Source organism: Trichoderma evansii (genome assembly GCF_050947405.1).
Source record: "Trichoderma evansii strain SZMC 28006 chromosome Unknown GGI43scaffold_1, whole genome shotgun sequence".
NCBI classification, from domain to species: Eukaryota; Fungi; Ascomycota; class Sordariomycetes; order Hypocreales; family Hypocreaceae; genus Trichoderma; species Trichoderma evansii.
The window spans coordinates 1597449-1609394 of NW_028145205.1; the positions used below are offsets into that span (position 1 = coordinate 1597449).

Below are 11946 nucleotides of genomic sequence, written 5' to 3' on the forward strand. Positions count from 1 at the left end.
CCAGAACGCCCGACCTTGGTCCTCTGAGCTGCATCCGACACCCTGCCACGGCCGCCCGTTAATATCCTGCGCTTCCCACGCCATCCGCGCTCCCGCACCGAAAACAGCGATTCTCCGCAAGGGTCCCCCCAGCTCTATAGCCCGTTGTTCCGTCAATCAGCCTGCAGACGACCTCAACGTCGACCCAAGCCTGGCTGAGCTTGTCAATCGTTTGTGAGAGCAAGGCTTAACTCGCGTCGCCTTGCCACTCCCCCATACTTGGGCCCTGCTTGCGTTATACACCACTCCACTAGAGAGGCGCGCGAACAGAGGTCTACAAGTATGCTTCAGACACATGGCGGCCCCCAAGACAACCGTATGTTTGGAGTGTGATGCCAATCTGCAGACGCCATGACTGATGCCCGTGCGATTTTCCAGGCACCGATAGCAAGACGAGAGACGATGATAGAGGACATGACAGAGCCATGCATACTCTGTCGTTGCCCAAGAACCGCAGCACGGGAAACCTGCATCTATCAGCTGACCCGACTGACCGAAATCGATACCGAATGTCCTTTGAGGCTTCATCGGCCGGCATCATGGACCACGACCCAATCACCAGGTTCGTCCCTCAACGGCGGCGTGTTGTGCCCCAGGACTTGTGCCACAGTAGCTCGCTTTTGTTTGCTGACCGCGCGCTCTGATCAGACCATCTCCTATTACAGACCACGAGCATGGCTTGGGACTCTCTGGCCTGCGCCGCATACGACAGCAGCATCCTCCCTCCCGAGCGCCGACCCTGCCCAGCTCAAATGCCTCTTCACGCAGCCCTTCAGTTGTCACGCTTACCCGTTCTACCTCCATGACTGCCATGTTGAGCAGCTACAGTACTACAGCGTTTGCGGGACCGCCTACATCTCCCAGCTTTTCCGAAGACTTGTCGCGGTTTCCCTCTGAATCTCTGCACTCCTTCTCCTTTGCGCACCAGTCGGAAGACTTTTTACATAACCGTCAAAATGTCCTGAAGCGTTCCTTGGAGTTTATGAAAGACCGCATGGGTCTGTCCATGACCTCGACACAAGCCGGCCTCGCCAGCGCCCAGGCCAGGGTTTCGGGCGACGTCGACGCGCAGCATATGCTGGAACTGCTCGCGCGAGCCCAAGTAATAGGCGCCGGAAATCTGCCAAATCCCGATCCTTCAGCCATCGTTGCTCCGCCATTGACCGGCCCAGCCGACCTCCCTGCTGAGAATGTGTTTGAGAAGCAGTTTAGCCCGAGGGCGTCTATATCGGAATCGATAGCATCTGATCTCGCACACGCAACTTTACAACGAGTGCCTACCCGCGATAATGAGTCGATATCCGCCGACAAGACTGCAGCTATTGATGCAAAGCTGAAATCGGAGAATTCAAATAGAACTCACCCTGACGACGGCGGGCTTACTTTGAAGACGTCTGCTACAAGACCCACGAGCTTGAAACGGACAATGACTGATACTCTAGGCATGGCTTTGCAAGATAAGTTGATGGATACCATGTCTCAGCCTTTTCTTCCTGGCGAGCCACTCTATGAAGAGCCACTTGCTTCCCCGGTATCAGCCCAGCCGGCCGCGCCACACAAGAGCTTCTCTGCTACCGTCGGCCCGGCAGTGCATGGCCATACGAACAGATGGGTACCGGCCGCGCAAGCGATTTTCACAACAGAGGCTAAGCCGCCATGGACTATCTTAGCGGCCAATGATCTTGCTTGTCTGGTTTTTGGCGTTACAAAAGCAGAAGTGCGAAAGATGGGCATTCTAGAAGTTGTACAAGAAGAGAGAAGGTCGTGGCTTGAGAAGAGGCTTTTACAGTTAAACGATGCAGATATGGATGAGGACGGCGAGGGAAAATCTACTCCGGCTGCTTCAGCTGCGTCTGCATTGCTGGGTGGCAGATCGGGAATTACTGCCCAGCTCCTGAACAAGCCCAGCTCGAGGACACAACCATCGCAATCCCCCAGACGCGCCCAGACAGCTCACAGCGGAGACCCAAACCCACCAGCTACACGTACCAGCGGTCACCATCGCAACAACCTCTCACGTGGTGTCTTACTGTGCGGTGACGTGGTCCCGATTCAAAAACGCAACGGCGCCACTGGATCAGCAAGTCTTTGGGTTAAGGAAAAACGTGTGGGGCTGATCTGGGTACTGGAGGAAATCCACGAGGACCTGGCTAATATTGTGTTGGATGAAGAGGGCATCGTGCAGTCCGTTACGGGAGCAACCGAGCCAATCTGGGGCTTTAAGTCAATAAAACCGGGGTTTGATGTCGCGAAGCTTATTCCACGTATTCCCCGACAAGGCATTGACCCAAACGAGGGCGAAATTGACTTTGCTCAGACCTCTCGAAGACGATACTTTACGTGTCCCAACTCTTATAAGTCCAATGTTCCGTGCGCCATCGAGCAAGTTCGCGGCAAGCTAGAGTTGCGCGTTTCAACTTTCCCTCATATGGCTGGCATTGTTGTTGTGGAACCAGAAACATTGAAGATTCGAAGCTCGAACTCTGTCTTTTCTGGCGCATTATTTGGTTACGAAAAGCCCGATGGAATGCCTATATATTCTCTCATCCCCGACTTCGACAAGATTCTTGCCACGCTAACCGAAGAAGACGGCCTCCAACTCTTAGACGGCATGGTAGTACCTGAACACAGATTCCGCAGAGCAGCAGCATTTCTCGCATTGAAAGAGCAACGTCCCAACGCTGCCGCAGCATTTCTTCAACCTGACGGTATACCAGCAAGACATCGAGACGGCTCGGAATTAAAAATTGACGTGCAGATGCGCGTTGTTGAAAGCGAAAAGCATACCGATATTATCGAAGAAAGCGAATCAGAGACGGCAGAAGCAAACGAGAGAGTGGGCTCTGTGTCACAATCGGAGATGGTCTTTGCCCTTTGGATTACATACTCACGACATCTCCACACTTCGCCTATGAATTTGAATATGGAGTCTCCCGATCATCCAGTGATTTTGACTCCCCCTCATCAACCCTCACCCGGCCAGACCCCAGCACACACTCCGATGGAGATACATTCCGACTCCGACGACCCCAAAGTCGAGGCCATCAAGCAGCCAATAATATCGATGGCATCTGCAATCCCACAACAGCTCAAGGATGCCGCGCTTGATGCCGCCGCAAAGTTGACTGGGCACGCCAAGCCGGAACCTCCAAAGGCAGCCGAAAAGCCAGAACCTGCCAAGGCAGATGAGTCTGACCGCAAAACTACCATTGACGATTACACCATCCTTGAAGATATGGGCCAGGGAGCCTATGGCCAAGTGAAACTTGCTCGGCACAAGACGACAGGCAAGAAAGTTGTGTTGAAATATGTGACTAAGCGTCGTATTCTCGTCGATACCTGGACTCGAGACAGGAAGCTCGGAACAGTCCCCTTGGAGATCCACGTCTTGAACTACCTACGAAACCCTGAATTTCGACACCCTAACATTGTGGAAATGGAAGGTTTCTTTGAGGATGACATCAACTACTACATTGAGATGGCTCCGCATGGTCTTCCTGGCATGGATCTCTTTGATTATATTGAGCTTCGGGCCAACATGGATGAGGCTGAATGCCGAAGCATTTTCGTCCAAGTTGCAAATGCTGTCCACTTCTTGCACACCAAAGCCTTGGTAGTTCATCGAGATATCAAAGACGAAAACGTCATCCTTGATGGCGAAGGCAATATTAAACTCATCGATTTCGGCAGTGCGGCATACATCAAGAGCGGCCCCTTTGATGTGTTTGTGGGTACAATTGGTAAGTTTTTCTCCCTTCCTAGATATTCCCACTGTACAATAATCCCTATACGGTGCTAATGAAGTTTCCAGATTATGCTGCTCCCGAAGTCTTAGCCGGAAAACCTTATGGCGGAAAAGAGCAAGACGTTTGGGCACTGGGCATTCTACTATACACCATTGTCTACAAAGAGAACCCCTTCTACAGCATTGATGAGATTATGGATCGAGACCTTCGCATCCCGTTTATACTCAGCGAGGACAGCATCGACTTGATCCGCTGTATGTTGAACCGAGATGTTAGCCAGCGATATACAATAGAACAGGTGCTGGATCACCCGTGGTGCAAGGCACACCAAGCCAAATAGAAATGGAGGAGGAGCAAGGATTATTTTTTGGAGAGATGGAACGAAAGGTGAATATAGACCTTGGAAGGTCACGATGGCCACGGTGGCATTTTTGACCATGATACCCATGAAGTGAATTATACTATACATACATACTACGGAGGGAGAGAAGGAAGAAGCAAGGACGCGTTGGCTATTGAGAGCGAGAGAATCAGACGAATACATTACATAACATGTTCTCATGGAATGGTTATAACGACAAAAAAACTACACAAACTTTGATCATAAGCGACACACACACACACATACTCACACACACACATTGGAAGGAGGCAAGAGACTCACGTCTCTGATTGGAATAAGGGGGGCATGGCTACGGTGGGGGAGTTGGAATTCTTTAAGCGATCTATGAAGCGTGGAGAAGACTTGGGGACACCCTTCAATCTTCTTCCTCTTTTTCTTCTTCCGTCGTACTCTTATCCTATTTTCTGTCTTCATTTTGTTGAGAAAAGTGGCCAGTTTCAAAGTTATTTGGGATTAAACTAGCGTGAATTCTTTTTAGCATTGAGAGAAATAAACAAACAAGTAAACAAATACTGAACTTATACAACTTTAAAAAAACGCCTTTCCATTACGAATACCCCTTCTCTTCCCTGCTGAAACTTTGTCAGGAGACTCTCCCCTTTAAAAAGCTTCATTAGTCTCAATGATAATTCAACTCTGGGTTTGCTCGGAAACTGCACCGGCAGCGACACTCTGGCACAGGACACTCAACGTGCCTCGCAAACCACTCCCTCGCGTGATCCAAATGCAGTACATGCTCGCAGCGAAGGCAAAATGTAGGGAACCGGCTCGCCATACGAGTCTCCTCCTTTTCTTCTGGCCGATCCGAGCGCGGCACACCGACGACCTCGTAGCAGAGGATGCATCGAGGGAGATGCCTGCCGCAGTTGGGACAGCTCACACCGGAGTTGATGCTCGTTGCGAGCATGGGATTGCGCGTCTCCATGGTGGACGAGGGCACCAGCGGAGCCGCGCCGTGGTGGTTGGCGAGAGACGTGCTGGCGTCACAGTAGACGCAGCGGAGGGCGATCTGGCGAGATGAAGGCTTCAGCGCGGGAACTCCATCGCGCTTGGAACGCTTCGTGGACTCGACCTCGAACTTTGTTCGCTGGAAGAAGAAGCGGTGGCGCTGGAGATAGGTGCGGTAAGCGTTGCGCCATGCTCGACAGCGAATATCGTCGATGTATCGTGGAGCGCAGATGGACATGACTAGCGTGGCAGTCTGGAAGTCGTTGAATTTTTCGACATAGCGCGCAAAGATGTCAACCATGGTGTCGGTGATGCCAGTAAGGCAGATGGCCTCGATATCTCCCTCTTTCACAGCGCGAGAGACCTGCTCGCGGAGCCATGTGGTGAGTTGGTCGTCCGTGAAGTTACGGAACGCAACATAGGCTCTATCTGCAAGCGGCAGGGAGGCCTGATTAGCGATAATAGTCCAATCTCCCGTAGCTATCAGGGATGATATCGCTCGGAGGTACGGGTCTGTCTTTGATGCAACTGCTTCGTCGATATCTAACTTCTCTTTGGGAACTTGACTGCCTTCTCGGCTTATGAGTTGCAAAGCTAGTGAAACAAAGAGCAACTCTGGATGCGACGGGCTAGCATCTTTCAATATATCTACAGCTAGCTTTGTATCGCCTCTGAATAGAGCACGGGAGGCTGCCATTGTATGAATGCCAGCTGGGTACTCGGGATCGGCCTCTCGATCTAAGCCACCAGGCTCATGATTCTGGGAATCTCCCCAGCTGCATATTTCAAGGCATAGCTGGCGGTGATGAGGCTTCTTTGTCGCAACACCATCAAATCTAGGTAGCTGGTGCTTCTTACAGTACGACCCAATATAACGTTCCCACTGATTTGCATCGGGAACAGGGGCGCCAGCAGAGAGGCGAGTGCTTGGATTCCGACCTGTTAGGATTAGAATCATTAGATGGGTCTTTTTTTCAAGCTAAATAGAAATACTCACCCAAGTTGTTAGTCCAGATTGCATGCACGCCCAAGAAGCTAAGGTCCATGTGAGAGAACAGCATGCCGCCATCATCCGCAGCTCGCTCCGCATCTAGAATCTAATTAGTAACCAAAGGGGAGAATAATGGTGATGTTTTGCAAAACTCACCCCCGATCCAGTCCCAAACAAACCGTTTCCAGGGGTCATCAGATGTCACATTTCTGTTGGTGACTGCATCGAACAAGTATCTCTCTTTAGCGCGCAATAATTTAACATGATCGACCACACATTGCGCCTCTCTTGGAAGTCCCGATGAGGAAGCAAGAGTACCAAGAAGTGCTTCGTGAATTTCGCTACAAGAGCCAATGCCATTGGAACTAATAGAGGCGGAACCAGGTCTGCCATTCATTAGCCGCTTCACGTCTTTGGCATGTGGCCTGCCTTCGTCAGGAGAACCAGGAATAGCGCTTTCCTCGCGCACATAATTGCGTAAAATGCGAAGCTTTTCTGCAATAGTCTCTGCTGCGTAGAAAGACTCGGGCAAGGGCGAAGTGATCTCATCAACGGTTTCAACAGTAACTGATACCGGCGTTTTCGGATCGAGGGCTTTCTCAATGCTTGCCTCGATATTCACCTTATCTGGCCCAAAGACTGAAACATCAGATAAACTATCTTCAATGATGATAGGAGCAAGCATTTTTGGAGCCTGCGCAGTTTCAAAATGCATTAAATCGTAATATGGAGTATTCTCTGATCAAGTGTTAGTGCATCAACAGCTAAAATTTAGAGATCCCAGCTTATAATTACCTTCAAGGCCACGATGAGGGGCTTGCCAAGGTACAAGCTTGAAGATATGATCAGCTGTATTAGACGACTGCTCCAGGATATCAAACCCGCCGTTTGCACGCAGCACTAAAAGTCTAGGTCGCAGAGCAGTTGAGCCTAACGTCACCCAGTCGAATGAGACAATTCGGTCATTCTTTCTAGAGTTATCGCGGTAGGAGACGTCCATCTCGTGCGATCTCTGCACCTTGAGAAGTTCAGGACCTTCATGTGATACAGCATCAGATGATGGAAGTTCCTTGTTTGTTTCTAAGACCTTGAGCTGTCCATTACGGGATAACACAGCTAAGAGACCACGACGGTCTCGGCAATAACGCAGAGAGCGGATGAGAGAGTGCTTCTCTTCAGCTGCTGAGTCAGAATCTGTATCAACAACTGTATCGAGGCGCAAGGCTCCGCCCCAAGGTAATTCATCTTCCTCAACAGCTTGTGCATATACATGAGAAGCGACAGGTCGAGAGGTTGCTCTTCGATCCCATATCATGACTCCTGGGTGATCAAGGGCTGATGATGCGAAATAGTTTTGATCGGCATAATCAATTGCCAAATTGTTATTACATTTTGTGTGAAAAGTGATAACGCCATTTGGATCTTGATGACAAAAGTAAGAATTTATTTCACACGATAACATATGGGTTAATTTTCATGCGAGAGAAGTAGAAGGTGCACTTACCGCGAAGGTCATGTATCCGGACACCCTGACCTTTGATACCAACGACTAGCACATTGGGACTATCTTCAAAGAACTTGATGCTGGAAACAGATACGCTGGGTTCGGCTCTCTTAGGTTCTGAAAGGCTGCCCCAATTACTGGGAAACCCCTTCCCGAGAGATACCACAGATGATAGGCGATTGACATCCCAAACTTGTAAACTCTGGTCCATCCGGACGCGATCCAAGCCTACTGCCAGCAGTCCAGTCGTGTTGAATGACACAGCTTGGCAAGTGCGTGCCATTTTGAGACCGAGCTCAATGTAGGCATTAGAGCTGTCGTCGATCCTCAAGAGGTTTATTATACCAGCTCCTGTGCCAACAGCTAGTAGGCTTGGATTCTCCGGAGACCAGTCATACGTCGTGAGAGGAGGGAAATCATCGTGTCTGCTGACCTTGGCATAATCAAACCTCCCCGCGCGCGCGTGGCCCGTGGGTTCGTAGAGCTGGACAACCCGATGCTGCAGATTAATATGCACAAAGCTGTCGACAGAGGCTTTGGGAGACCACTTGACGAGCCCCGGCTCAGGGCGATCCATCTTGGATGCTGCGTCGGTAGCGATACTAGGTCATCAAATTCGAGATGGCCGATGTTGTTGTCCTCATAAAGCCTCGGCTGTGGAACGTGAAATGCAAGAATTTCTTTGTGATAAAATGTCAAATAGGCGACGGCTATCAATGTAGAAGTACTTCAAACCGCCAAAAGCTTCCTGGAATGGTGATGTGTTCTGACGTTGCGGGTTGACCTAAGCGCATATCAGAGATGAGGTTCCGCTCCTAGCCATGGCAAGAGACGAGCTCAAGCTTGCCTTGAAATTGCATGCCAAGACGCAGCAGTTCCAAAATAACGCTTTCAGAGATGAAATAGTATTAAAATCAGATAGAGAAAATAAAATTATAAAGAGAAGCTGCCCTCTTGATTTATGAGCTCTGATAGATTCATCTTCTAAGAAGCTCATGAACTCTGGCGACGAGACCGAGAGCAATAGGCGTCATCTGATTGGCCGCAGCTAGCGCTACAACGCTAATCCAGATTAAGCTTTGCGCCCCGATAAGATAAGCAAAAGTATTCTACGCGGGTGGTTTTCATTGATTTTCCTCTAATTCTTGCGCAAATCAGGCCTAAAAGCTGGCTGTGACCGCAAGCATCGAAAATCGAGACGAGCAACATCATCTGCGCGTCCAGTGTGCCAATTAATTACACATTTACTTTATTTAAAGGAATTTTACGCATAAATTGCCAAAGAAGCCCCAGCAAAATCGATCCACGATGGGAACCAAACGGGAGTACGACGAGGTCGAGTCGCAAGGCGCAGATCACAGCCATGGAGCGTCTGAAAAGAGACAGAAGTCTTATATCGGCCGGAAGCGCCTGGCGCAGGAAGATTCCGGAGCCAAGAAGCGAATTCGAGCGATTGAAAGAAGTTTGAGACGTAACCAAGATATGCCGGTCAATGTGCGAATTGATTTGGAGCGCGAACTAGCGTCGCAGAAGCAAATCGTTGCAGATCAGGAATATAAGAGGAAGCGAAGCACAATGATTTCCAAATACCACATGGTGCGATTTTTCGGTGCGTTAAGTCCTGACATCAATCCCACGCTGCCATATCTATGGCCCTACCGCAGTTACTAATATCTTGGTAGAACGAAAGAAGGCTTCAAGATTAGTGAAGCAGCTGAAACGAAAGCTTGAGCAGGAACCGGACTCAAGCGAGGCGGAAAAGATACGACACGACCTTCATGTAGCTGAAGTTGACGAAGCATATACTCTTTACTTCCCGCACCTCGAAACATACGTCGGTTTATATAGTTCCAACGCCAAGAAAACGGCCGAAGAAGAGACCGAGGAAGGGAAAATTGCGGCTGCGAAGGCGGCTCTGGAGGCAGAGAGACCACCGATGTGGTCGGTAATTGAGAAAGCACTGGCCGAAGGGACGCATGCACTAGAGAAACTGCGGGACCGCAGGTCGCCAGACGATAATGGGGAGATTGATGATACACAGCCGCCCATCAGGCCGCGATCTACTCCCAAAGCGCCTTCGAACACACCCGCACCACGACACAACAATGCCTCTCGGGCCAACAACGGTGCCTCTCGAAAGAATCAAGAACAGCCACAGCGATCGGGTAAGGCCCCGGAGCCATCAACCAGTTACGGAGACAAGGATCAGCACCCAGAACTCAACCGAAGAGAGAGGAGAAAGCTAATGCGGGAGGCCCTCGCGGCGGCCACCAATGACGAGGATGATGAGAATGGAGACGGCGGCTTTTTCGAGGGCCTCTAAAGCATGCAGCTGCACGTATCTCTCCATACATACCTGGGCTACGAAGTAGATAGATAAATACCCCCTCATATTGGGCCTGAGCAGACTGAAGCTAGTCTTGTCTTAGCTGCCTCTTACTAGTAGTGGCCATTTCGCGCACTTGAAATGGCACAGCGCAGTATCGCGCTTCTATAGATGCAAGCATTAGCGTTGTTCTTTTTCACATTGTCTCGCCTCGCCTCACTTCAGAAAAATCCCAGCTTTTTGCCCTGTTTGTAGAGATTAGAAAGGGTACATCGCTGCCTACATGTAGGCCCAAAACGACCCCCCACCGGCTCGCGGGAGCCCAAATAGCGCTTTGGGCCAATCAAGTGATGGTGAGCTCAGAGTTTAAGCCCAGCCAACGAACAAACTTGCGGGAAACTTCATTGCTTAATGTACTTGCATAACCAGGCTGAGAAGCCAACCCAGCCCGTCTTGCATAATTAAGGCTCAATTCTAATTGTTGTTTTGCTGGGTATGCGCTGATAACCCCTGCTTTCTCATATATAATCCTGCTCGTCCGTCTGAATCTACATCAGGCTACCTCCGCCTGTCTGGATGCTGCGCCAACATCTACAGAGCTCTGAGTTCCAACTACATATACATGCTGGCATATATAACTTGAGATTGTTTAAGGCCATAACTTATAATCGCCTGCTATCCCAATTCCCCTCTCGTTCACATCCCGCTTCATCTTCTTTCATCCAGCAATCTAAAAACAATACAAACCCCGCCATGGACAACGACGATGCCGCCAACATCATCCCCGTACCGTGGGGCCGGCTCAAAGCCTGGATCGAGGCTCAAGAAAAAGCAGAGCAGAGTGGTCATAATCCTAACCCGCCGAAGAGGTCGCAGATCTTGGCGCTCTCTCACGTTGTCGACTTCATGGACCAGCCTGAGCCGACTCAAGAGACTATTGGCAAACTCGACTATGTGAGCGAGCTAATGCGTGAGTAATATCCGTTACCTTCCCTCCTCCCTTTCACCTAAAGCCAACAAAAAGAAGTATTTAAAGAACGAACTAGGGGGCAATCTATATATATATATATAAGGAAACATTAGAACTTAATAGCTAATACAATTTTTTCGAGAGGGAATACAGAGCTCGCCAGCCAGGCCAAAGTCGCTCCCCCAAGGTTCACCGATCTGGCACCCATAGATGTTCCCATTGGCGGCGTACTCTCTCAGCGATGGAGAACAGTCTGCGTCATTCCTTCTCATAACAACAAGGAATTCCCTTGTTTGGGCCACGGGCTTCGCGAAGGCACGCAACTTCCGTTGTGTAAGTCGAAGAAGGTTAGTCGAGATCCCCTTGTTATATGTATCCAATTGATGAGTCTGTTGATCTATGTAATTGAGTCGGAGAGTTAATGGTAAACATTTCCACAGATATCTAAGCAGTATGCAGCCAAATACGCATATCTGTATATGAAAGGCCACTCAAAAGGTTCTACTTCAAGCAATGGCGGCGCTCCCTTGGCACCCCCGGCAAGAAACCCAACGCCAGCTAACAACAATGTCAATGTTGGCTCTAATTCTTCTACAAAGGCTGAGGCACCCTCAGGCGGCGTTTCTGTATCGCCATCCTCGATGTTGCCATCGCCGGCGTCAAGTGCCGGCGACCTCACAAATGGCGGCACGACGACTGCCGAGGATACAGATTTCTACGACAACCCACACCTCCCCACCCTCCTGGATCAAGTCAAAAAAGAAACAGCTTATTTGAAACTCGGATATCCCTTCTTTGAGATTGTGTCTGACCCCGAGAATCCGGCATTGTTTGCTGGGAGAGCCGTCTTCAAGATCGGCGGCCGCACCCCAAAGGATTTGGGCCATATCAACGGTGCTCTCACAAGGGGTCTGGCAAAGGAGCTCGTCGCTGAAGAGATACTCAAATATTGTAAAACTGAGCGGGAACGACGAGAGGGCCTTATGGGTACTTTTAAATCCTGAAGAAGAGCAGGAAGA

At 50.0% G+C, this 11946-nt stretch overlaps 4 protein-coding genes across 4 annotated transcripts; 3 read left to right on the forward strand and 1 right to left on the reverse strand.

Moving 5' to 3' along the window:
• Window positions 1–464: 464 nt before the first annotated feature.
• On the forward strand, window positions 465–4125 carry GGI43DRAFT_419847 (serine/threonine-protein kinase; the record flags this gene model as incomplete). Its single annotated transcript, XM_083207741.1, has 3 exons — window positions 465–601; window positions 688–3779; window positions 3851–4125. 3 exons carry the CDS (start codon window positions 465–467, stop codon window positions 4123–4125), a joined length of 3504 nt encoding a protein of 1167 aa, XP_083066147.1.
• Window positions 4126–4699: 574 nt separating this feature from the next.
• GGI43DRAFT_390488 (uncharacterized protein) lies at window positions 4700–8593 on the reverse strand. The gene is made up of 6 exons (XM_083204320.1): window positions 8479–8593; window positions 7632–8415; window positions 6923–7549; window positions 6284–6865; window positions 6134–6226; window positions 4700–6075 (listed from the first exon to the last, which is right to left on the reverse strand). Exons 2-6 carry the CDS (start codon window positions 8206–8208, stop codon window positions 4808–4810), a joined length of 3147 nt encoding a protein of 1048 aa, XP_083066148.1. The 5' UTR covers window positions 8209–8415; window positions 8479–8593; the 3' UTR covers window positions 4700–4807.
• On the forward strand, window positions 8594–10072 carry GGI43DRAFT_390490 (Efg1 domain-containing protein). The gene is made up of 2 exons (XM_083204321.1): window positions 8594–9240; window positions 9314–10072. Exons 1-2 carry the CDS (start codon window positions 8940–8942, stop codon window positions 9952–9954), a joined length of 942 nt encoding a protein of 313 aa, XP_083066149.1. The 5' UTR covers window positions 8594–8939; the 3' UTR covers window positions 9955–10072.
• A 638-nt stretch (window positions 10073–10710) lies between these two features.
• GGI43DRAFT_378528 (uncharacterized protein) lies at window positions 10711–11931 on the forward strand (the record flags this gene model as incomplete). Its single annotated transcript, XM_083202712.1, has 3 exons — window positions 10711–10927; window positions 11081–11274; window positions 11368–11931. 3 exons carry the CDS (start codon window positions 10711–10713, stop codon window positions 11929–11931), a joined length of 975 nt encoding a protein of 324 aa, XP_083066150.1.
• Window positions 11932–11946: the final 15 nt, after the last annotated feature.